We start from the raw sequence: 25,372 nt of genomic DNA on the forward strand, positions 1-25,372 counted from the left end.
TATAAGAGGGTACACGAGAGAACACGAGGGTACATGGCAGTATAAGAGGGTACATAAGAGAACACGAGGGTACATGGCAGTATAGGAAGGTACAGGAGAGAACACGAGGGTACACGACAGTATAAGAGGGTACAGGAGAGAACACGAGGGTACACAACAGTATAAGAGGGTACAGGAGAGAACACGAGGGTACATGACAGTATAAAATGGTACAGGAGAGAACACGAAGGTACATGACAGTATAAGAGGGTACAGGAGAGAAAACGAGGGTACAGGAGAGAACACGAGGGTACATGACAGTATAAGAGGGTACATAAGAGAACACGAGGGTACATGGCAGTATAAGAGGGTACATGACAGTATAAGAGGGTACAGGAGAGAACACGAGGGTACATGACATTATAAGAGGGTACATGAGAGAACACAAGGGTACATGACAGTATAAGAGGGTACAGGAGAGAACACGAGGGTACATGACATTATAAGAGGGTACATGAGAGAACACGAGGGTACATGACAGTATAAGAGGGTACGGGAGAGAACACGAGGGTACATGGCAGTATAAGAGGGTACGTGAGAGAACACGAGGGTACATGACAGTATAAGAGGGTACAGGAGAGAACACGAGGGTACATGACAGTATAAAATGGTACAGGAGAGAACACGAAGGTACATGACAGTATAAGAGGGTACATGACAGAACACGAGGGTACAGGAGATAACACGGGCTACATGACAGTATAAGAGGGTACATAAGAGAACACGAGGGTACATGGCAGTATAAGAGGGTACATGACAGTATAAGAGGGTACAGGAGAGAACACGAGGGTACATGAGAGAACACGAGGGTACATGACAGTATAAGAGGGTACAGGAGAGAACACGAGGGTACATGACAGTATAAGAGGGTACAGGACAGAACACGAGGGACATGACAGTATAAGAGGGTACAGGAGAGAACGCGAGGGTACAGGAGAGAAAACTATGGTACATGAGAGAACATGAGGGTACATGACAGTATAAGAGGGTACAGGACAGAACACGAGGGTACAGGAGAGAACATGGGGGTACAAGAGAGAACACGGGGGTACAAGAGAGAACACGAGGGTACAGGAGAGATCACGAGGGTACACGACAGTATAAGAGAGTAGAGGAGAAGACACGAGGGTACATGGCAGTATAAGAGGGTACAGGAGAGAACACGAGGGTACAGGACAGAACACGAGGGTACAGGACAGAACACGAGGTTACAGGACAGAACACAAGGGTACTGGAGAGAACACGAGGGTACATGACATTATAAGGGTACAGGAGAGAACACGAGGGTACACGAAAGAACGCGATGGTACATGACAGTATAAGAGGGTACACGAGAGAACATGAGGGTACAGAAGATAACACCAGGGTACATGACAGTATAAGAGGGTACAGGAGAGAACACGAGGGTACATGACAGTATAAGAGGGTACAGGAGAGAACACGAGGGTACATGACAGTATAAGAGGGTACAGGAGAGAACACGAGGGTGTAGGAGAGAACACGAGGGTACATGGCAGTATAAGAGGGTACAGGAGAGAACACGAGGGTACATGGCAGTATAATATGGTACAGGAGAGAACACGAAGGTACATGACAGTATAAGAGGGTACAGGAGAGAACACAAGGGTACAGGAAAGAACACGAGGGTACATGGCAGTATAAGAGGGTACATGACAGTATAAGGGTACAGGAGAGAACACGAGGGTACATGACCGTATAAGAGGGTACAGGAGAGAACACGAGGGTACATGACCGTATAAGGGTACAGGAGAGAACACGAGGGTGCAGGAGAGAACACGAGGGTACATGACAGTATAAGAGGGTACAGGAGAGAACACCAGGGTACAGGAGAGAACACGAGGGTACATGACAGTATAAGAGGGTACAGGAGAGAACACGAGGGTACATGACCGTATAAAAGGGTACAGGAGAGAACACGAGGGTGCAGGAGAGAACACGAGGGTACAGGACAGAACAGAACACGAGGGTACATGACAGTATAAGGGTACAGGAGAGAACACGAGGGTACACGACAGTATATGAGGGTACAGGATAGAACATAAGGGTGCTCGAGAGAACATGGGGGTACATGACAGTATAAGAGGCTACAGGAGAGAACACGAGGGTACATGACAGTATAGGAGGGTACACGAGAGAATACAAGGGTACATGACAGTATAATATGGTACAGGAGAGAACACGAAGGTACATGACAGTATAAGAGGGTACAGGAGAGAACACAAGGGTACAGGAAAGAACACGAGGGTACATGGCAGTATAAGAGGGTACATAAGAGAACACGAGGGTACATGGCAGTATAAGAGGGTACATGACAGTATAAGGGTACAGGAGAGAACACGAGGGTACATGACCGTATAAGAGGGTACAGGAGAGAACACGAGGGTACATGACCGTATAAGGGTACAGGAGAGAACACGAGGGTGCAGGAGAGAACACGAGGGTACATGACAGTATAAGAGGGTACAGGAGAGAACACCAGGGTACAGGAGAGAACACGAGGGTACATGACAGTATAAGAGGGTACAGGAGAGAACACGAGGGTACATGACCGTATAAAAGGGTACAGGAGAGAACACGAGGGTACAGGACAGAACACGAGGGTACAAAAGAGAACACGAGGGTACACGACAGTATAAGAGAGTAGAGGAGAGAACACGAGGGTACAGGAGAAAACACGACGGTACATGACAGTATAAGAGGGTACAGGATAGGACATAAGGGTGCTCGAGAGAACATGGGGGTACATGACAGTATAAGAGGGTACAGGAGAGAACACGAGGGTACATGACAGTATAAGGGTACAGGAGAGAACACGAGGGTACACGACAGTATATGAGGGTACAGGATAGAACATAAGGGTGCTCGAGAGAACATGGGGGTACATGACAGTATAAGAGGCTACAGGAGAGAACACGAGGGTACATGACAGTATAAGAGGGTACACGAGAGAACACGAGGGTACATGGCAGTATAAGAGGGTACATAAGAGAACACGAGGGTACATGGCAGTATAGGAAGGTACAGGAGAGAACACGAGGGTACACGACAGTATAAGAGGGTACAGGAGAGAACACGAGGGTACACAACAGTATAAGAGGGTACAGGAGAGAACACGAGGGTACATGACAGTATAAAATGGTACAGGAGAGAACACGAAGGTACATGACAGTATAAGAGGGTACAGGAGAGAAAACGAGGGTACAGGAGAGAACACGAGGGTACATGACAGTATAAGAGGGTACATAAGAGAACACGAGGGTACATGGCAGTATAAGAGGGTACATGACAGTATAAGAGGGTACAGGAGAGAACACGAGGGTACATGACATTATAAGAGGGTACATGAGAGAACACAAGGGTACATGACAGTATAAGAGGGTACAGGAGAGAACACGAGGGTACATGACATTATAAGAGGGTACATGAGAGAACACGAGGGTACATGACAGTATAAGAGGGTACGGGAGAGAACACGAGGGTACATGGCAGTATAAGAGGGTACGTGAGAGAACACGAGGGTACATGACAGTATAAGAGGGTACAGGAGAGAACACGAGGGTACATGACAGTATAAAATGGTACAGGAGAGAACACGAAGGTACATGACAGTATAAGAGGGTACATGACAGAACACGAGGGTACAGGAGATAACACGGGCTACATGACAGTATAAGAGGGTACATAAGAGAACACGAGGGTACATGGCAGTATAAGAGGGTACATGACAGTATAAGAGGGTACAGGAGAGAACACGAGGGTACATGAGAGAACACGAGGGTACATGACAGTATAAGAGGGTACAGGAGAGAACACGAGGGTACATGACAGTATAAGAGGGTACAGGACAGAACACGAGGGACATGACAGTATAAGAGGGTACAGGAGAGAACGCGAGGGTACAGGAGAGAAAACTATGGTACATGAGAGAACATGAGGGTACATGACAGTATAAGAGGGTACAGGACAGAACACGAGGGTACAGGAGAGAACATGGGGGTACAAGAGAGAACACGGGGGTACAAGAGAGAACACGAGGGTACAGGAGAGATCACGAGGGTACACGACAGTATAAGAGAGTAGAGGAGAAGACACGAGGGTACATGGCAGTATAAGAGGGTACAGGAGAGAACACGAGGGTACAGGACAGAACACGAGGGTACAGGACAGAACACGAGGTTACAGGACAGAACACAAGGGTACTGGAGAGAACACGAGGGTACATGACATTATAAGGGTACAGGAGAGAACACGAGGGTACACGAAAGAACGCGATGGTACATGACAGTATAAGAGGGTACACGAGAGAACATGAGGGTACAGAAGATAACACCAGGGTACATGACAGTATAAGAGGGTACAGGAGAGAACACGAGGGTACAGGAGAGAACACGAGGGTACAGGAGAGAATGCGAGGGTACACAAGAGAACGCGAAGGTACAGGAGAGAAAACGATGGTACACGAGAGAACATGAGGGTACATGACAATATAAGAGGGTACACGAGAGAACACGAGGGTACATGACAGTATAAGAGGGTACATGACAGTATAAGAGGGTACACGAGAGAACATGAGGGTACAGGAGATAACACCAGGGTACATGACAGTATAAGAGGGTACAGGAGAGAACACGAGGGTACATGACAGTATAAGAGGGTACAGGAGAGAACACGAGGGTACAGGAGAGAACATAAGGGTACATGACAGTATAAGAGGGTACACGAGATAACATGAGGGTACTGGAGAGAACACGAGGGGACATGACAGTATAAGAAGGTACACAAGAGAACACGGCAGTATAAGAGGGTACATGACAGTATAAGAGGGTACACAAGAGAACACGAGGGTACATGACAGTATAAGAGGGTACAGGAGAGAACACGAGGGTACAGGAGAGAACACGAAGGTACAGGAGAGAATGCGAGGGTACACAAGAGAACGCGAAGGTACAGGAGAGAAAACGATGGAACATGAGGGTACATGATAGTATAAGAGGGTACAGGAGAGAACACGAGGGCACGGGAGAGAACATGAGGGTACATGACAGTATAAGAGAGTAGAGAGAACACGAGGGTACAGGAGAGAACCTGGGGGTACATGACAATATAAGAGGGTACACGAGAGAACACGAGGGTACATGACAGTATAAGAGGGTACATGACAGTATAAGAGGGTACATGAGGGTACAGGAGAGAACACGAGGGTACATGGCAGTATAAGAGGGTACAGGAGAGAACACGAGGGTACATTACAGTATAAGAGGGTACAGGACAGAACACGAGGGTACAGGAGAGAACACGAGGGTGGCAGTATAAGAGGGTACAGGAAAGAACACGAGGGTACATGACAGTATAAAATGGTACAGGAGAGAACACGAAGGTACATGACAGTATAAGAGGGTACACGAGAGAACGCGAGGGTACTGGAGAGAACACAAGGGTACATGACAGTATTAGAGGCTGCAGGAGAGAACACGAGGGCGCGGGAGAGAACACGAGGGCGCGGGAGAGAACACGAGGGCGCGGGAGAGAACACGAGGGCGCGGGAGAGAACACGAGGGTACATGACAGTATATGAAGGTACAGGAGAGAACACGAGGGTACAGGAGAGAACACGAGGATGCAGGAGAGAACACGAGGATGCAGGAGAGACCACGAGGGCACAGGAGAGACGGGCCAAATAAGGACAGGGGTGTTGTGACCAGTTATCACCATATAAGTAACTTTCTTATGCAGCAACCTCCTCACTCCACCGTCACCACCCAGCGAGGTCTCCTCTTAGACAAGGGCACACTTCAGGATCTGAACCAGGGTCCACACAGAAGACGCTGCTTAAGCACCAGACCATCAGCTCAGGCCGATCTCTGAGCTTTCTTATTGTCTCCATAAGACCAAATGTAAATGTCACTACCAGCAGGAATAAGAACAGGTCGTCTTTGGAAGAATTTGTTGCCAACAGTGGAAAGCGGAGGTAGTGCACTGGTAAAGATCTCTGCTGATAAATTAGAGGTGTGAGGACCATGTGAGTTCTATCCTCAGGGTCTCCAGCCTTAAAAGCATATGCCGCCCTGCCGCCCTGCCGCCCTGCCGCCCTGCCCCAATGTCGTCCAAGGATTTTCTTGTTCAAGGTTCGATTACCCGTTTTTAAAAGAGGCGAAAAATATGTCCTCATAAGGCTGCTGTGCAGCTAGCGTGATCCGAGTTGAGCGCAGGAATCACTTCTATACAGCGTGGGTTCTAACCCCCATGTTGTCCTCCTGGTGACCTTGGGCTGCTCCCCCTTTCCCAAAGTGCCACCTATGGAGAAATGGATTCTGATACCTGTTTGAGTGATGAGTATATTGCTGAAATCTGTAATAACTACTATATAAATACAGCTGTCTCAAACGAGACAGCTGTATAAGTAACTTTCTTTACATAATTAACTTTCTTATGCAGCAACAATCTCACAGCACTGCCTCCACACCACTATAAACTCCACCCATCAAAGTACCATTTTGGACAATTCACACATCAGGATTTGAACCAGGGGCTGCACTGAAGACACTCACTGGTTAGTCACCACTTAAACACCACACCACCAGCTCACATTGACATCATAGCTTTCTTATTGTCCCCATAAGACCAAATGAAATCATTACTTCCAGCAGGAATAAGAACATGTCATCTTTGGAAGAGTTTGTTGCTGGCTCTCAGCAGCAGAGGTAGTGCACTGGTAATGTTCTCTGCTTATAAACTAGAAGTGTCAGTGATGTGTTGGTTCTGTCCCCAGGATCTCCTCCTTGTGTCTCAGTTTTGAAAGTGTTTCACCAGTGCAGGTTCACAAGGCGAGGGGCCATGGCTTTGAATTTCTACTTTTAAAGGAGAAACACATTGCCCTGTTGAGCGTCAGCCGCTTGACAAAATTGTTGGAAAAATGTCACCAAGCAACAAACTCATGTGAGTGAGGAGACCACCATCCACCACACAAGAAGCATGCAGGATGCTTTGAACCTAGGGACATGGGCTAACTCCATAGCAAACGAGGCCTAGGCACTTAAGCCATAAGCCACCACACAGACATGCTGCTGCCCCCTCCCCAATGTGATCTAAAGTTTTACTTGTTCAAGGTCCAATTACCCATTTTTAAAAGAGGTGAAAAATATGTCCTCATAAGGCTGCCATGCAGCTAGCTCACAGCTTGTGTGATCTGAGTTGAGCGCAGGAATCACTTCTATACAACGTGGGTTCTAACCCCCATGTTGTCCTCCTGGTGACCTTGGGCTGCTCCCCCTTTCCCAAAGTGCCACCTATGGAGAAATGGATTCTGATACCTGTTTGAGTGATGAGTATATTGCTGAAATCTGTAATAACTACTATATAAATACAGCTGTCTCAAAAGAGACAGCTGTATAAGTAACTTTCTTTACATAATTAACTTTCTTATGCAGCAACAATCTCACAGCACTGCCTCCACACCACTATAAACTCCACCCATCAAAGTACCATTTTGGACAATTCACACATCAGGATTTGAACCAGGGGCTGCACTGAAGACACTCACTGGTTAGTCACCACTTAAACACCACACCACCAGCTCACATTGACATCATAGCTTTCTTATTGTCCCCATAAGACCAAATGAAATCATTACTTCCAGCAGGAATAAGAACATGTCATCTTTGGAAGAGTTTGTTGCTGGCTCTCAGCAGCAGAGGTAGCGCACTGGTAATGTTCTCTGCTGATAAACTAGAAGTGTCAGCGATGTGTTGGTTCTGTCCCCAGGATCTCCTCCTTGTGTCTCAGTTTTGAAAGTGTTTCACCAGTGCAGGTTCACAAGGCGAGGGGCCATGGCTTTGAATGTCTCCTTTTAAAGGAGAAATGCATTTCCTTGTTAAGCGTCAACCGCTTGACAAAATTGTTGGAAAAACGTCAACGAGCAACAAACTCGTATAAGGGAGGAGACCACCATCCACCACACAAGAAGCATGCAGGATGCTTTGAACCTAGGGACATGGGCTAACTCAGGGGTGGGCAAACTTTTTGACTCGCGGGCCACAATGGGTTCTAAAATTTGACAGAGGGGCCGGGCCAGGAGCATTTGGAGGGAGTGTTTGGGCCGGATATACTAAAGCATTAAATGTAGTGTGTGCAAACCTCATAGCACAGTAAGAACACTACAACCCAATTTATTAACTGTCTTTCAAATGTGAAAAATAGCCCTTATCAGTTAATAAATTTGTCTCAAGGAATATGCAAGATATGGCATTTACATACTATTTCGCAGATACTGGGAGGAGGAAATGTAAATAGATTAAAATAACATACGCACTGTGATTTATCAAGAAAAAAGTTCTGTTGACTCTGTAAATGAGCTGCCAACCTCTGAGCAGTAGCCGCCCGTTCTTGTGTTGACTGCTTGCTAGCATAGTTTGCATGCTTCGTGGCAAAGTGACGGCTGATATTGTACTCTTTGAAAACCGAAGGGCTTAATGGTGACGTGAAACGAAGTGAAAATTAAAGTGAAATAAAGAGAAATACGCGCCACATTAACCCCTTAATGACCGGGCCATTTTGCACGTTAATGACCAAGGATTATTTTTTGGTTTTTCACGGTCGCATTCCAAGAGTCGTAACTTTTTTTTTATTACGTCGACATAGCTGTATAAGGGCTTGTTTTTTGCGGGACGAGTTGTATTTTGTAATTGCACCATTTTTAGATGCTTATAATATATTGATTAACTTTTATTAACTTTATTTTAGGAGAGAATTGAAAATAAGCAGCTATTCCAGCATTAATTTTCACGTTATAAATTTATGCCGTTTACTATGCAGCATAAATAACATGTTACCTTTATTCTACGGGTCGGCACGATTACGAGGATACCAAATATGTAAAGGTTTTATATGTTTTCCTACGTTTGCACAATAAAAACCCTTTTAGAAAAAAATTACTTGTTTTTGCATCGCCGCGTTCCAAGAGCCGTCATTTTTTTATTTTTCCGTCGATGTGACCGTACGTGGGATTGATTTTTGCGGGCCAATGCGTAGTTTTCATTAGTACTATTTTGGGGTACATAGGACTTATAGATTAACTTTTATTTTATTTTTTATGGGGGGAATGGGAGAAAAGAGAGAATTTTGCCGTTGTTTTTTGCGGGTTTTTTGGACGCCGTACATCCGGCGGTTTCATTAATGTGTTCATTTTATTGGTCAAGTTGTTACGATCGCGGGGATACCATATATGTGCATGTGTGATTTGTTTTGACCGTTTTATTAAATAAAACCACTTTTTGGGGCAAAAAAGTAGTTTTATTTGACTTTGACTGTAATTTTTTTTATTTTTTTTTTCACAAACTTTATTTAACTGTTTTACATTTTTTTTTTTAGTCCCACCAGGGGACTTCACTATGCGATGTGCCGATCGCATATATAATGCTTTGGTATACTTCGTGTACCAAAGCATTATTGCCTGTCAGTGTAAAACTGACAGGCAACCTATTAGGTCATGCCTCCGGCATCGCCTAACAGGCAGATGCTGAAGACAGACCTGGGGGTCTTTGTTAGACCCCCGGCTGTCATGGAAACCCGACGGCGACCCGCGATTTGTTTGCGGGGGCGCCGATCGGGAGACAGAGGGAGTTCCCCCCTCTGTCAAACACATTAAATGCCGCTGTCACTATTGACAGCGGCATTTAATGGGTTAAACTGCCGGAATCGGCGCGTGCTTCGATTCCGGCAGTTGCAGCAGGAGCCAGGCTGTGTATAACAGCCGTGCTCCTGCCGCTGATCGCGTGGGTAAACTGTCAGTACCCGCGCGATCACAGGACGGATATATCCGTCCTCCTGCGCGAACTAGCAGCTGCTGAGGACGGATATATCTTGGACAAGTTCGGCGGGCCGGATTAAAAAGCCTAACGGGCCGTATGTGGCCCGCGGGCCGTAGTTTGCCCATGTCTGGGCTAACTCCATAGCAAACCAGGCCTAGGCACTTAAGCACCAAGCCACCACACTCCCATCCCATCCCATCCCATCCCATCCCATCCCCTCCCCCTCAACCCCCGAGCAGTGATGCTCATGTAAAGTGCATCTGGTCCTGTCCTGTCCCCCCCTCATCACCTTCATTTATTAACCCTTCTTCTCCACACCGTCCCCCCCATCAACTTCATCTATTAGACCTTCTTCTCCACTGTCCCCCCATCACCTTCATTTATTAACCCTTCTTCTCCACTGTCCCCCATCATCTTCATTTATTAACCCTTCTTCTTCACGCTGTCCCCCCCATCACCTTCATTTATTAACCCTTCTTCTCCACACTGTCCCCCCATCACCTTCATTTATTAACCCTTCTTCTCCACTGTCCCCCCATCATCTTCATTTATTAACCCTTCTTCTCCACACTGTACAGTCGTTTATACTTCTTATTCTTACTAAAGATATTGCACCAATATTACACAAGAGAACGGGGTCAGTGACATCTGGAGAAGACGAGGAGTTCATTACAGGGGTTTTCCACCTTCTGACAACTGATGATGGTCATCAGTACATGATCTATGGGGGTCGGCGGCCGACCCCCCCTCCCACACAGATCAGCTGCTCCGGTGCCTCCGTGCACTGGACTTACATGCCGGAAGCAGTCGGCTCCAGCCACGGAATAGCAGCCGAGCTTCTACAGCACGGCCACTGTGCTATGTACGAAGCCAACTGCTTCCGACTCCGTACATCGCATTATGTGCCATAACATCCGGTGCCCGCAGGCCACTGGAGCGGTTTAACGGTGCGGGGTGCCGGACCCGCACCAATGACCTCTCCGGTGGATAGGTCATCAGTTGTCAGAAGGTGGAAAACCCTTTAACGGATTACGTCTAAACCAACCTTCTGTGCCACTTGCTGTAGCCGGGTCACCACTGATAACACATCGGAGAACAGTTTCGAGCCCGACACAGATTTTGGTTTTCACAGTTTTCTGCTTCAGGGTTTTTGGATCTTTTAGTCGGATGTTTCTCTGGTTACTGAAGGACAATTATAAACATTTCAGAAGTTTTTTAACTTTTATTGACAAATCCATCAAATTTATGCAAAGACTCAATATTTACAGCGTTGACCCTTCTTATTCAAGACTTCGGCAATTCGCTCTGCCATGCTGGATGTCAGCTCCTGGACCAAATCCTGACTGATGACCAATTCTTACCTAATCAGTGCTTGGCGTCTATCACAATTTCTGTGGGTTTTTTTTTTGTCCACCCACTTTTTGAGGAGTGACCACATGGTCTCAATGGGATTGAGATCTGGGGAGTTTTCTGGCCATGAACCCAAACTTTCAAAGTTTTGTTCACCGAGCCCCTTAGTTCTCACTTTTGCCTTGTGACATGGTCATGTGACAAGTTGCTCCCGGATGGCTGGGAGAAGTTGATCCCGGATGGTTGGGAGAAGTTGCTCCCGGGTGGTTGGGAGAAGTTGCCCCCGGGTGGTTGGGAGAAGTTGCTCCTTGGTGGTTGGGAGAAGTTGCTCCTGGGTGGTTGGGAGAAGTTGCCCCCGGGTGGTTGGGAGAAGTTGCTCCTTGGTGGTTGGGAGAAGTTGCTCCTGGGTGGTTGGGAGAAGTTGCTCCCGGATGGTTGGGAGAAGTTGCTCCTGGATGGTTGGGAGAAGTTGCTCCTGGATGGTTGGGAGAAGTTGCTCCTGGATGGTTGGGAGAAGTTGCTCCCGGATGGCTGGGAGAAGTTGATCCCGGATGGTTGGGAGAAGTTGCTCCCGGATGGTTGGGAGAAGTTGCTCCCGGATGGCTGGGAGAAGTTGCTCCTGGATGGCTGAGAGAAGTTGCTCCCGGGTGGTTGGGAGAAGGTGCTCCCGGGTGGTTGGTAGAAGTTGCTCCCGGATGGTTGGGAGAAGTTGCTCCTGGGTGGTTGGGAGAAATTGCTCCTGGGTGGTTGGGAGAAGTTGTTCCTGAGTGGTTGGGAGAAGTTGCTCCTGGGTGGTTGGGAGAAGTTGCTCCTGGGTGGTTGGGAGACGTTGCTCCTGGATGGTTGGGAGAAGTTGCTCCCGGATGGTTGGGAGAAGTTGCTCCCTGGTGGTTGGGAGTAGTTGCTCCCGGGTGGTTGGGAGTAGTTGCTCCCGGGTGGTTGGGAGAAGCTGCTCCTGGGTGTTTGGGAGAAGTTGCTCCTGGGTGTTTGGGAGAAGTTGCTCTTGGAGGATGCTTAGATACCATTCTTTATTCATGGTAGTGTTCTTAGGCAAAGTTTTGAGCCCACTTTCTTGGATGAAAAGCAACCCCACACATGAATGGTTTTTAGGATGCTTTACTGTTGGCATGACACAGGACTCATGGTAGCGCTCACCCGTTCTTCTCTGAACAATCATTCTTCCAAATGTCCCAAACAGTCTGAAGGCGGCTTCATCAGAGAAAATAATTTTACCCCAGTTCTCTGCAGTCCAATCCCGTTACTTCCTGCAGAGGACTGTCCTCCATGTGTTTCTTGGAGAGAAGTGGCTTCTTTGCTGCCCTCCTTATCACCAGGCCGGCCTCCATAAGCCTTCACCTCACTGTGGGTGCAGATGCACTGACACCTGCCATTCCTGAGCACGCTCTGCACTGCTGTAGAACCGATCCTGTAGCTTAATCCTCTTTAGGAGACGGTCCAGGCACTCGCTGGACTTTCTTGGGCGCCCTGAAGCTTCTTCACAGCAATCGAACCTCTTCTTGAAGTTATTGATGATCCGATAAATGGTTAAAGGGGTTTTCCCAGCAGGGACATGTATGACATATCCACATGAGATGTCATAAATGTCAGATAGATGCGGGGGGTCCCACATCTGGGACCGGCCCCTATCTCTAGAACGGGGCCCCCTAAACTCCGTTCTACCGCTCTGTGTTGCGACTGAATGAGGTGAATTCCGACCATAAAAAAGGTTATATGGTCTTGAGTTACAAAAACAGCGAATCTCGCGGAGCTAAGCTGTTTCTGTAAGTCCCATACAACTGAATGCTAGTTATGGAAACATGGAGAGTGCCGCCGCTCCTTCACGGACGCTTTCATGGAGAGTGCCGCCGCTCCTTCACGGGCGCTTTCATGGAGAGTGCCGCCGCTCCTTCACGGACGCTTTCATGGAGAGTGCCGCCGCTCCTTCACGGACGCTTTCATGGAGAGTGCCGCCGCTCCTTCACGGACGCTTTCATGGAGAGTGCCGCCGCTCCTTCACGGGCGCTTTCATGGAGAGTGCCGCCGCTCCTTCACGGGCGCTTTCATGGAGAGTGCCGCCGCTCCTTCACGGACGCTTTCATGGAGAGTGCCGCCGCTCCTTCACGGACGCTTTCATGGAGAGTGCCGCCGCTCCTTCACGGACGCTTTCATGGAGAGTGCCGCCGCTCCTTCACGGGCGCTTTCATGGAGAGTGCCGCCGCTCCTTCATGGACGCTTTCATGGAGAGTGCCGCCGCTCCTTCACGGACGCTTTCATGGAGAGTGCCGCCGCTCCTTCACGGACGCTTTCATGGAGAGTGCCGCCGCTCCTTCACGGACGCTTTCATGGAGAGTGCCGCCGCTCCTTCACGGGCGCTTTCATGGAGAGTGCCGCCGCTCCTTCACGGGCGCTTTCATGGAGAGTGCCGCCGCTCCTTCACGGACGCTTTCATGGAGAGTGCCGCCGCTCCTTCACGGACGCTTTCATGGAGAGTGCCGCCGCTCCTTCACGGACGCTTTCATGGAGAGTGCCGCCGCTCCTTCACGGGCGCTTTCATGGAGAGTGCCGCCGCTCCTTCACGGACGCTTTCATGGAGAGTGCCGCCGCTCCTTCACGGACGCTTTCATGGAGAGTGCCGCCGCTCCTTCACGGACGCTTTCATGGAGAGTGCCGCCGCTCCTTCACGGGCGCTTTCAGGGCGAGTGGGTGAGTGCCACCGCTTTCTTTGATTTACTGGTGACATAAGAAATTACGGCTCTCAGAAGGCGGCGACACAAAAATCTAATTTTTTTTGGTGTTTTAATGGCACAAATGTAAAGGATTAAAAAATATATAAATTTGCTGTGCTCAAAATATCTGCCGCCTTAAAGGGGTCATGGCGGGTATTTATGGCGCGCTCACAGGTGCCACACACGTCTGATAGGGTCGGGACTAGAGCTGGGTCCACATCGATCAGACACTGACGGGGTAACCTGTGATTATACCGCGATGTGACCGTCCCTCCACGTAGCGTTCACCAATGAGCGCGGCGCCAGCGAAACAACTACAACCCGGACGTGACGCTGCCCTCTACTGGCCCAGTCATGATGTCGCCCGACTGCGACGCCAAAACCAAAAACTGTGGAGAATAGCTCAGGTGTGAAAAAAAACAAAACTGTTTTTGACCGCGGTGTGTGAACTCAGCCCAAAAACGTGACGGCAGGAGGACTCAGAAACATCCCTGCAGCCGTTACCTTAATAATCCCCACAATGCTTCAGTCACTGACTCCTCCCACACATGTGACTGATCACATGCTCATAACCTCAACCATCCATGAGGTAGGACCGCCCCTGATCACATGACTTCTACTGCTGTCACATGACCAGGAAGTGTCTGCTCCAGATCACACAGAGACTTTATAGAGAAGTAACAGTCAGCGTGTGGTGTGTGTGGAGGAGAGATCAGCGTGTGGTGTGTGTGGAGGAGAGATCAGCGTGTGCTGTGTGTGAGGAGAGATCAGCGTGTGCTGTGTGTGAGGAGGAGAGATGAGCGTGTGGTGTGTGTGTGGAGGAGAGATGAGCGTGTGCTGTGTGTGAGGAGAGATCAGCGTGTGGTGTGTGTGAGGAGGAGAGATCAGCGTGTGGTGTGTGAGGAGGGATCAGCGTGTGGTGTGTGAGGAGAGATGAGCGTGTGGTGTGTGTGAGGAGCGGTCGGTGTGTGTGAGGAGCGGTCATGTGTGTGAGGACGGTCGGTGTGTGTGTGAGGAGCGGTCGGTGTGTGTGAGGAGCGGTCGGTGTGTGTGTGAGGAGCGGTCGGTGTGTGTGTGAGGAGCGGTCGGTGTGTGTGTGAGGAGCGGTCGGTGTGTGAGGAACGGTCGGTGTGTGTGTGTGTGAGGAGCGGTCATGTGTGTGAGGACGGTCGGTGTGTGTGTGAGGAGCGGTCGGTGTGTGTGAGGAGCGGTCGGTGTGTGTGTGAGGAGCGGTCGGTGTGTGTGAGGAGCGGTCGGTGTGTGTGTGAGGAGCGGTCGGTGTGTGTGTGAGGAGCGGTCGGTGTGTGTGTGTGTGAGGAGCGGTCATGTGTGTGAGGACGGTCGGTGTGTGTGTGAGGAGCGGTCGGTGTGTGTGAGGAGCGGTCGGTGTGTGTGTGAGGAGCGGTCGGTGTGTGTGTGAGGAGCGGTCGGTGTGTGTGTGAGGAGCGGTCTGTGTGTGAGGAACGGTCGGTGTGTGTGTGTGTGAGGAGCGGTCGGTGTGTGTGAGGAGCGGTCGGTGTGTGTGTGTGAGGAGCGGTCGGTGTGTGTGTGTGTGTGTGTGAGGAGCGGTCGGTGTGTGTGTGAGGAGCGGTCGGTGTGTGTGTGAGGAGCGGTCAGTGCATGCAGCAGCAGACAGGGGGTGGTGTTGCTCCTTTTTTATCTGTGATATGACTTGAGCTCCCACTTTCTTCTGGGCAGGTCACCTCGACCACATGAGCGGCCATGTTGGGTATCCGGGTGCTGGTCCTGGTGGCACTGACTCCGTTGTCAGGTGGTTTAGGTGAGATAATAAGGGGACAGTGGTCACAAAATGATGGTGCGTTTCTCTTGCTTCATGATGGTCTGTTTCCAGGTTCTTGCCCGTGTATGCCCCAGAGTTTCGGGCACAGCTCGGTGGTCTGCAGATGTAATGCCACCTACTGTGACAGCCTGGACTCTGTGACACTTCCAGATCTGGGGAACTTCTCGGTGTATGAGAGCAGCAAGTCTGGGAAACGGCTGGAGAAGAGCAGCGGTGCCATCAAGGAGCAGCAGCCGGAGGCCCCTGGTAAGAGACGTACCACAGAAGGTACCACGGCGGTGGCCACTACATCATCATTGCTGCTCCTCCCCAGGTCTCATCCTCACACTCAACCACAAGAAGATGTTTCAGGTCATGAAGGGTTTTGGTGGCGCGGTGACAGACTCGGCAGCTATGAACATCCTGGCTATGAGTGCGGCGTGTCAGGACAATCTGCTGCGCTCCTACTTCTCGGTGGAAGGTGACGGATGTTTGTCTTCTGGATGGGGGATGTTATAATGTGTGCTGGAGCGTTATAATGACTGTGCTTTTCCAGGTATCGGGTACAGCGTTCTGCGTGTCCCTATGGCCAGCTGCGACTTCTCCACACGAATCTACACTTACCTGGACAGCCCGGGGGACTTTGAGTTGGAGTCTTTCAGTTTGCAGGAGGAGGACCTGAAGCTGAAGGTGAGAGGTGGCGCCGCTGCTCTTTATCTTTCTAGTAACAGTCACAACATCTTATTTTTGATTTTTCAGATCCCTCTCATCAAGAAAGCCCAGGCCTTGTCCAATCGCCCTATATCCCTGTTTGCCAGTCCCTGGACAGCTCCACCATGGATGAAGACGAATGGCAAGATCACTGGCAAAGGCACCTTGAGGGGATCTCCAGGGGACCAGTACCACAAGACCTGGGCGCAGTACTTCATCAGGTCTGGGGGGGCGCCGGTTCATCGACCAGTCTTAGTCACTTGTGAGATCCTGATGATTTCTGCTCTTGTTCTAGGTTTTTGGATGACTACGCCAGGAACAATGTGACATTCTGGGCAGTGACGGTGGAGAACGAGCCCACGGCCGGGATGATAACAGATTACCCCTTCCAGAGTTTAGGGTTCACCCCCGAACTCATGAGAGATTTTATTGCCCTGGATTTGGGCCCAGCGTTTGCTAACAGCTCGCACAAGGACGTCCAAATCATGATTGTAGACGACAACCGCATCCTACTGCCTTACTGGGCCAAAGTGGTGAGACCCCCGCCCATCCTGAATGTGTGGTCCCCCTGTAAACTCTACATTGTAATCAGCAGATGAATCTAATGTCAAATCAGGAGACTAACACAACACCGGAGGGACTGTGCTGCTACAATCCCCCACAACAAGGTCATGACATCACTGCTCTTCTTAAAGAGGCTCTGTCACCAGATTTTGCAACCCCTATCTGCTATTGCCTGTGATCGGCGCTGCAATGTAGATTACAGTAACGTTTTTATTTTTTAAAAACGAGCATTTTTGGCCAAGTTATGACCATTTTCGTAGTTATGCAAATGAGGCTTGCAAAAGTCCAAGTGGGTGTGTTTACAGTAAAAGTACAACTGGGCGTGTATTATGTGCGTACATCGGGGCGTGTATTATGTGTGTACATCGGGGCGTGTATTATGTGCGTACATCGGGGCGTGTATTATGTGCGTACATCGGGGCGTGTATTATGTGCGTACATCGGGGCGTGTATTATGTGCGTACATCGGGGCGTGTATTATGTGCGTACATCGGGGCGTGTATTATGAGCGTACATCGGGGCGTGTATTATGTGCGTACATCGGGGCGTGTATTATGAGCGTACATCGGGGCGTGTATTATGTGCGTACATCGGGGCGTGTTTACTACTTTTACTAGCTGGGCGTTGTGTATAGAAGTATCATCCACTTCTCTTCAGAACGCCCAGCTTCTGGCAGTGCAGACACAGCCGTGTTCTCGAGAGATCACGCTGTGACGTCACTCACAGGTCCTGCATCGTGTCAGACGAGCGAGGACACATCGGCACCAGAGGCTACAGATGATTCTGCCGCAGCATCAGCGTTTGCAGGTAAGTCCATGTAGCTACTTACCTGCAAACGCTGATGCTGCTGCAGAATCATCTGTAGCCTCTGGTGCCGACACGATGCAGGACCTGTGAGTGACGTCACAGATCTGCACTGCCAGAAGCTGGGCGTTGTGAAGAGAAGTGGATGATACTTCTCATCAGAACGCCCAGCTAGTAAAAGAAGTAAACACGCCCCGATGTACGCACATAATACACGCCCCGATGTACGCACATAATACACGCCCCGATGTACGCACATAATACACGCCCCGATGTACGCACATAATACACGCCCCGATGTACGCACATAATACACGCCCCGATGTAACACACATAATACACGCCCCGATGTACACACATAATACACGCCCCGATGTACGCACATAATACACGCCCCGATGTAACACACATAATACACGCCCCGATGTACACACATAATACACGCCCAGATGTACGCACATAATACACGCCCAGTTGTACTTTTACTTTTCAACACGCCCAGTTGTACTTTTGCAAGCCTCATTTGCATAACTACGAAAATGGTCATAACTTGGCCAAAAATGCTCGTTTTTTAAAAATAAAAACGTTACTGTAATCTACATTGCAGCGCCGATCACAGGCAATAGCAGATAGGGGTTGCAAAATCTGGTGACAGAGTCTCTTTAAAGCAACACCCCCAGCTCCAGACAACACATTACAAATAACCTATAAGATTATCACTTACTGATCCTGAGTTACATCCTGTATTATACTCCAGAGCTGCACTCACTATTCTGCTGGTGGAGTCACTGTGTACATACATTACATTACTTATCCTGTACTGATCCGGAGTTACATCCTGTATTATACTCCAGAGCTGCACTCACTATTCTGCTGGTGGAATCACTGTGTACATACATTACTTATCCTGTACTGATCCTGAGTTATATCCTGTATTATACTCCAGAGCTGCACTCACTATTCTGCTGGTGGAGTCACTGTGTACATACATTACATTACTTATCCTGTACTGATCCTGAGTTACATCCTGTATTATACTCCAGAGCTGCACTCACTATACTGCTGGTGGAATCACTGTGTACATACATTACATTACTTATCCTGTACTGATCCTGAGTTACATCCTGTATTATACTCCAGAGCTGCACTCACTATTCTGCTGGTGGAGTCACTGTGTACATACATTACATTACTTATCCTGTACTGATCCTGAGTTATATCCTGTATCATACTCCAGAGCTGCACTCACTATTCTGCTGGTGGAGTCACTGTGTACATACATTACATTACTTATCCTGTACTGATCCTGAGTTACATCCTGTATTATACTCCAGAGCTGCACTCACTATTCTGCTGGTGGAGTCACTGTGTGCATACATTACATTACTTATCCTGTACTGATCCTGAGTTACATCCTGTATTATACTCCAGAGCTGCACTCACTATTCTGCTGGTGGAGTCACTGTGTACATACATTACATTACTTATCCTGTACTGATCCTGAGTTACATCCTGTATTATTACTCCAGATCTGCACTCACTATTCTGCTGGTGGAGTCACTGTGTACATACATTACATTACTTATCCTGTACTGATCCTGAGTTATATCCTGTATTATACTCCAGAGCTGCACTCACTATTCTGCTGGTGGAGTCACTGTGTACATACATTACATTACTTATCCTGTACTGATCCTGAGTTACATCCTGTATTATACTCCAGAGCTGCACTCACTATACTGCTGGTGGAATCACTGTGTACATACATTACATTACTTATCCTGTACTGATCCTGAGTTACATCCTGTATTATACTCCAGAGCTGCACTCACTATTCTGCTGGTGGAGTCACTGTGTACATACATTACATTACTTATCCTGTACTGATCCTGAGTTACATCCTGTATTATTACTCCAGATCTGCACTCACTATTCTGCTGGTGGAGTCACTGTGTACATACATTACATTACTTATCCTGTACTGATCCTGAGTTACATCCTGTATTATACTCCAGAGCTGCATTCACTATTCTGCTGGTGGAGTCACTGTGTACATACATTACATTACTTATCCTGTACTGATCCTGAGTTATATCCTGTATTATACTCCAGAGCTGCACTCAATATTCTGCTGGTGGAGTCACTGTGTACATACATTATATATCCTGTACTGATCCTGAGTTACATCCTGTATTATACTCCAGAGCTGCACTCACTATTCTGCTGGTGGAGTCACTGTGTACATACATTACATTACTTATCCTGTACTGATCCTGAGTTACATCCTGTATTATACTCCAGAGCTGCATTCACTATTCTGCTGGTGGAGTCACTGTGTACATACATTACTTATCCTTTACTGATCCTGAGTTACATCTTGTATTATACTCCGGAGCTGCACTCACTATTCTGCTGGTGGAGTCACTGTGTATATACATTACATTACTTATCCTGTACTGATCCTGAGTTACATCCTGTATTATACTCCAGAGCTGCACTCACTATTCTGCTGGTGGAGTCACTGTATACATACATTACTTATCCTGTACTGATCCTGAGTTATATCCTGTATTATACTCCAGAGCTGCACTCACTATTCTGCTGGTGGAGTCACTGTGTACATACATTACTTATCCTTTACTGATCCTGAGTTACATCCTGTATTATACTCCGGAGCTGCACTCACTATTCTGCTGGTGGAGTCACTGTGTATATACATTACATTACTTATCCTGTACTGATCCTGAGTTACATCCTGTATTATACTCCAGAGCTGCACTCACTATTCTGCTGGTGGAGTCACTGTATACATACATTACTTATCCTGTACTGATCCTGAGTTATATCCTGTATTATACTCCAGAGCTGCACTCACTATTCTGCTGGTGGAGTCACTGTGTACATACATTACATTACTTATCCTGTACTGATCCTGAGTTATATCCTGTATTATACTCCAGAGCTGCACTCACTATTCTGCTGGTGGAGTCACTGTGTACATACATTACATTACTTATCCTGTACTGATCCTGAGTTACATCCTGTATTATACTCCAGAGCTGCACTCACTATTCTGCTGGTGGAGTCACTGTGTACATACATTACATTACTTATCCTGTACTGATCCTGAGTTATATCCTGTATTATACTCCAGAGCTGCACTCACTATTCTGCTGGTGGAGTCACTGTGTACATACATTACTTTACTTATCATGTACTGATCCTGAGTTATATCCTGTATTATACTCCAGAGCTGCAATCACTATTCTGCTGGTGGAGTCACTGTGTACATACATTACATTACTTATCCTGTACTGATCCTGAGTTACATCCTGTATTATACTCCAGAGCTGCAATCACTATTCTGCTGGTGGAGTCACTGTGTACATACATTACTTATCCTGTGCTGATCCTGAGTTACATTCAGTATTATACTCCAGAGCTGCAGTCACTATTCTGCTGGTGGAGTCACTGTGTACATACATTACATTACTTATCCTGTACTGATCCTGAGTTACATCCTGTATTATACACCAGAGCTGCACTCACTATTCTGCTGGTGGAGTCACTGTGTACATACATTACATTACTTATCCTGTACTGATCCTGAGTTACATCCTGTATTATACTCCAGAGCTGCACTCACTATTCTGCTGGTGGAGTCACTGTGTACATATATTACATTACTTATCCTGTACTGATCCTGAGTTATATCCTGTATTATACCCCAGAGCTGTACTCCCTATTCTGCTGGTGGAGTCACTGTGTACATACATTACATTACTCATCCTGTACTGATCCTGAGTTACATCCTGTATTATACTCCAGAGCTGCAATCACTATTCTGCTGGTGGAGTCACTGTGTACATACATTACATTACTTATCCTGTACTGATCCTGAGTTACATCCTGTATTATACTCCAGAGCTGCACTCACTATTCTGCTGGTGGAGTCACTGTGTACATACATTACCTATCCTGTACTGATCCTGAGTTACATCCTGTATTATACTCCAGAGCTGCACTCAATATTCTGCTGGTGGAGTCACTCTGTACATACATTACATTACTCATCCTGTACTTATCCGGAGTTACATCCTGTATTATGCTCCAGAGCTGCACTCACTATTCTGCTGGTGGAGTCACTGTGTACACACATTACATTACTTATCCTGTACTGATCCGGAGTTATATCCTGTATTATACTCCAGAGCTGCACTCACTGTTCTGCTGGTGGAGTCACTGTATACATACATTACTTATCCTTTACTGATCCTGAGTTACATCCTGTATTATACTCCGGAGCTGCACTCACTATTCTGCTGGTGGAGTCACTGTGTATATACATTACATTACTTATCCTGTACTGATCCTGAGTTACATCCTGTATTATACTCCAGAGCTGCACTCACTATTCTGCTGGTGGAGTCACTGTATACATACATTACTTATCCTGTACTGATCCTGAGTTATATCCTGTATTATACTCCAGAGCTGCACTCACTATTCTGCTGGTGGAGTCACTGTGTACATACATTACATTACTTATCCTGTACTGATCCTGAGTTACATCCTGTATTATACTCCAGAGCTGCACTCACTATTCTGCTGGTGTAGTCACTGTGTACATACATTACATTACTTATCTTATACTGATCCTGAGTTACATCCTGTATTATACTCCAGAGCTGCACTCACTATTCTGCTGGTGGAGTCACTGTGTACATACATTACTTATCCTGTACTGATCCTGAGTTACATCCTGTATTATACTCCGGAGCTGCACTCACTATTCTGCTGGTGGAGTCACTGTGTACATATGTGACATTGCTTCTCCTGTATTCTACTCCAGAGCTGTACTCACTCTTCTGCTGTGTGTGATTGTAAACAGTCAGTATGTGTGTAGACGGATTGGTTGGGGCAGTACTGATTCTTTTCTCTGCACGTCTTGTCTTCCAGATTCTGTCTGACCTGCGGGCTGCCCGCTATGTTCATGGCATCGCTGTACACTGGTACCTGGATGCTTTGATCCCAGCAGACCTCAGTCTCGGCAGCACCCACCACCTTTACCCAGAATACTATCTGTTTGCTACTGAGGCCTGTGCCGGTTTTGCTCCTTGGGATAAGGGCGTGCGCTTGGGATGCTGGGAAAGGGGGAACGAGTACAGCCATCGGATCATGGAGGTGAGGCCCAAGACGTGGGTGCTTTTAGTATTAATAATCATCTCATCCTCGGGCGGATGATGGGAGTTGTCCACCACTTCTGGGGTGATCCCGGAGCCTCCAGTAGAGCAGATGACGTCATGTCCTGGAGTAGCGTCCGCCATGTTGATCTCATCATTTACCGCCCGCAGGATCTGAATTATTACGTGACGGGCTGGACAGACTGGAACCTGGCGCTTGATGTGAGTGGCGGACCCACGTGGGTGGGCAACAACGTGGACAGCCCGATTATTGTGGATGTCGGAGAGGACGTCTTCTATAAGCAGCCCGCCTTCTACCACTTGGCGCACTTCAGGTGAGATGTGTGACCCTGTGTGTGATGAACGCAGCGCCCCCGCTCCACCGCTCACCCAGCCCCTCCTACTTACAGCAAGTTCATTCCTCCGGGCGCGCAGCGCATTGGACTAGATGCCAACCAGAGGTCGTCCCTGGAGAGCGTGGCGTTCCTCTGCCCAGACGGGTCAGCCGTGGTGGTCATCCTCAATCGGTAAGTCGTGGGAGCTGCCACCATATTGTGCAGGAGTGAATGGTCTAGTGTGACCCCTCAGGTGACACCCGGAGGGTCCGGCTCTGTTGTTCTCGTTTCAGGGGTTCCCAGGATGTGACGTTCTCCATTTCTGATCCTTCTCTGGGGATGATAGAAGCCGCTGCACGGGGGAACTCCATCCAGACGTACGTATGGAGGCGCCGCTGAGTGACCGTCCACCAACCATGCGGGTAAGATCACAATCATCGTAATGATGGGTCTGTCATGTGATTATAGCCAGCAGGTGGCGCTCTCCCCCTAGGAGGTGGTGCTGGATATCTATGTCTGCTATGTGATTATGGCCACCAGGTGGTGCTCTCACCCTAGGAGTTGTGCTAGATCTATGACTGTCATGTTATTATAGCCAGCAGGTGGCGCTCTCACCCTAGGAGTTGTGCTGGATCTGTCTGTCATGTGATTATGGCCAGCAGGTGGCGCTCTCCCCCTAGGAGAGGTGCTGGATCTATGACTGTAAAGTGATTATGGCCAGCAGGTGGCGCTCTCACCCTAGGAGAGGTGCTGGATCTATGTGATGTGATTATGGCCAGCAGGTGGCGCTCTCCCCCTAGGAGTGGTGCTGGATCTATGTGATGTGATTATGACCAGCAGGTGGCGCTCTCACCCTAGGAGTGGTGCTGGATCTATGTGATGTGATTATGACCAGCAGGTGGCGCTCTCACCCTAGGAGTAGTGCTGGATCTATGTGATGTGATTTATAGCCAGCAGGTGGCGCTCTCACCCTAGGAGAGGTGCTGGATCTATGTGATGTGATTATGGCCAGCAGGTGGCGCTCTCACCCTAGGAGTGGTGCTGGATCTATGTGATGTGATTATGGCCAGCAGGTGGCGCTCTCACCCTAGGAGTGGCGCTGGATCTATGTGATGTGATTATGGCCAGCAGGTGGCGCTCTCACCCTAGGAGTGGTGCTGGATCTATGTGATGTGATTATAGCCAGCAGGTGGCGCTCTCACCCTAGAAGTGCTGCTGGATCTATGTGATGTGATTATGGCCAGCAGGTGGCACTCTCACCCTAGGAGTGGTGCTGGATCTATGTGATGTGATTATGACCAGCAGGTGGCGCTCTCCCCCTAGGAGTGGTGCTGGATCTATGTGATGTGATTATGGCCAGCAGGTGGCGCTCTCACCCTAGGAGAGGTGCTGGATCTATGTGATGTGATTATGGCCAGCAGGTGGCGCTCTCACCCTAGGAGTGGTGCTGGATCTATGTGATGTGATTATAGCCAGCAGGTGGCGCTCTCACCCTAGAAGTGCTGCTGGATCTATGTGATGTGATTATGGCCAGCAGGTGGCGCTCTCACCCTAGGAGTGGTGCTGGATCTATGTGATGTGATTATAGCCAGCAGGTGGCGCTCTCACCCTAGAAGTGCTGCTGGATCTATGTGATGTGATTATGGCCAGCAGGTGGCGCTCTCACCCTAGGAGTGGTGCTGGATCTATGTGATGTGATTATGGCCAGCAGGTGGCGCTCTCACCCTAGGAGTGGCGCTGGATCTATGTGATGTGATTATAGCCAGCAGGTGGCGCTCTCACCCTAGGAGTGGTGCTGGATCTATGTGATGTGATTATGACCAGCAGGTGGCGCTCTCCCCCTAGGAGTGGTGCTGGATCTATGTGATGTGATTATGGCCAGCAGGTGGCGCTCTCACCCTAGGAGTGGTGCTGGATCTATGTGATGTGATTATGGCCAGCAGGTGGCGCTCTCACCCTAGGAGTGGTGCTGGATCTATGTGATGTGATTATAGCCAGCAGGTGGCGCTCTCACCCTAGGAGTGCTGCTGGTTGCTCCACGTGTCCGCTTTGT

The 25,372-nt window shown here is 48.5% G+C and overlaps 1 protein-coding gene across 1 annotated transcript; it reads left to right on the top strand.

Moving 5' to 3' along the window:
* The first annotated feature begins 14,545 nt into the window (after positions 1-14,545).
* LOC142714059 (lysosomal acid glucosylceramidase-like) lies at positions 14,546-23,738 on the top strand. Its single transcript, XM_075848636.1, has 11 exons — positions 14,546-14,619; positions 15,641-15,722; positions 15,795-15,989; positions 16,057-16,203; positions 16,279-16,412; positions 16,482-16,654; positions 16,729-16,966; positions 22,761-22,985; positions 23,156-23,319; positions 23,395-23,511; positions 23,613-23,738. Exons 2-11 carry the CDS (start codon positions 15,665-15,667, stop codon positions 23,716-23,718), a joined length of 1,557 nt encoding a protein of 518 aa, XP_075704751.1. The 5' UTR covers positions 14,546-14,619; positions 15,641-15,664; the 3' UTR covers positions 23,719-23,738.
* The last annotated feature ends 1,634 nt before the right edge of the window (positions 23,739-25,372 follow it).

The sequence above is a fragment of the Rhinoderma darwinii genome, unplaced genomic scaffold (assembly GCF_050947455.1).
Source record: "Rhinoderma darwinii isolate aRhiDar2 unplaced genomic scaffold, aRhiDar2.hap1 Scaffold_4395, whole genome shotgun sequence".
Taxonomy (NCBI): Eukaryota; Metazoa; Chordata; class Amphibia; order Anura; family Rhinodermatidae; genus Rhinoderma; species Rhinoderma darwinii.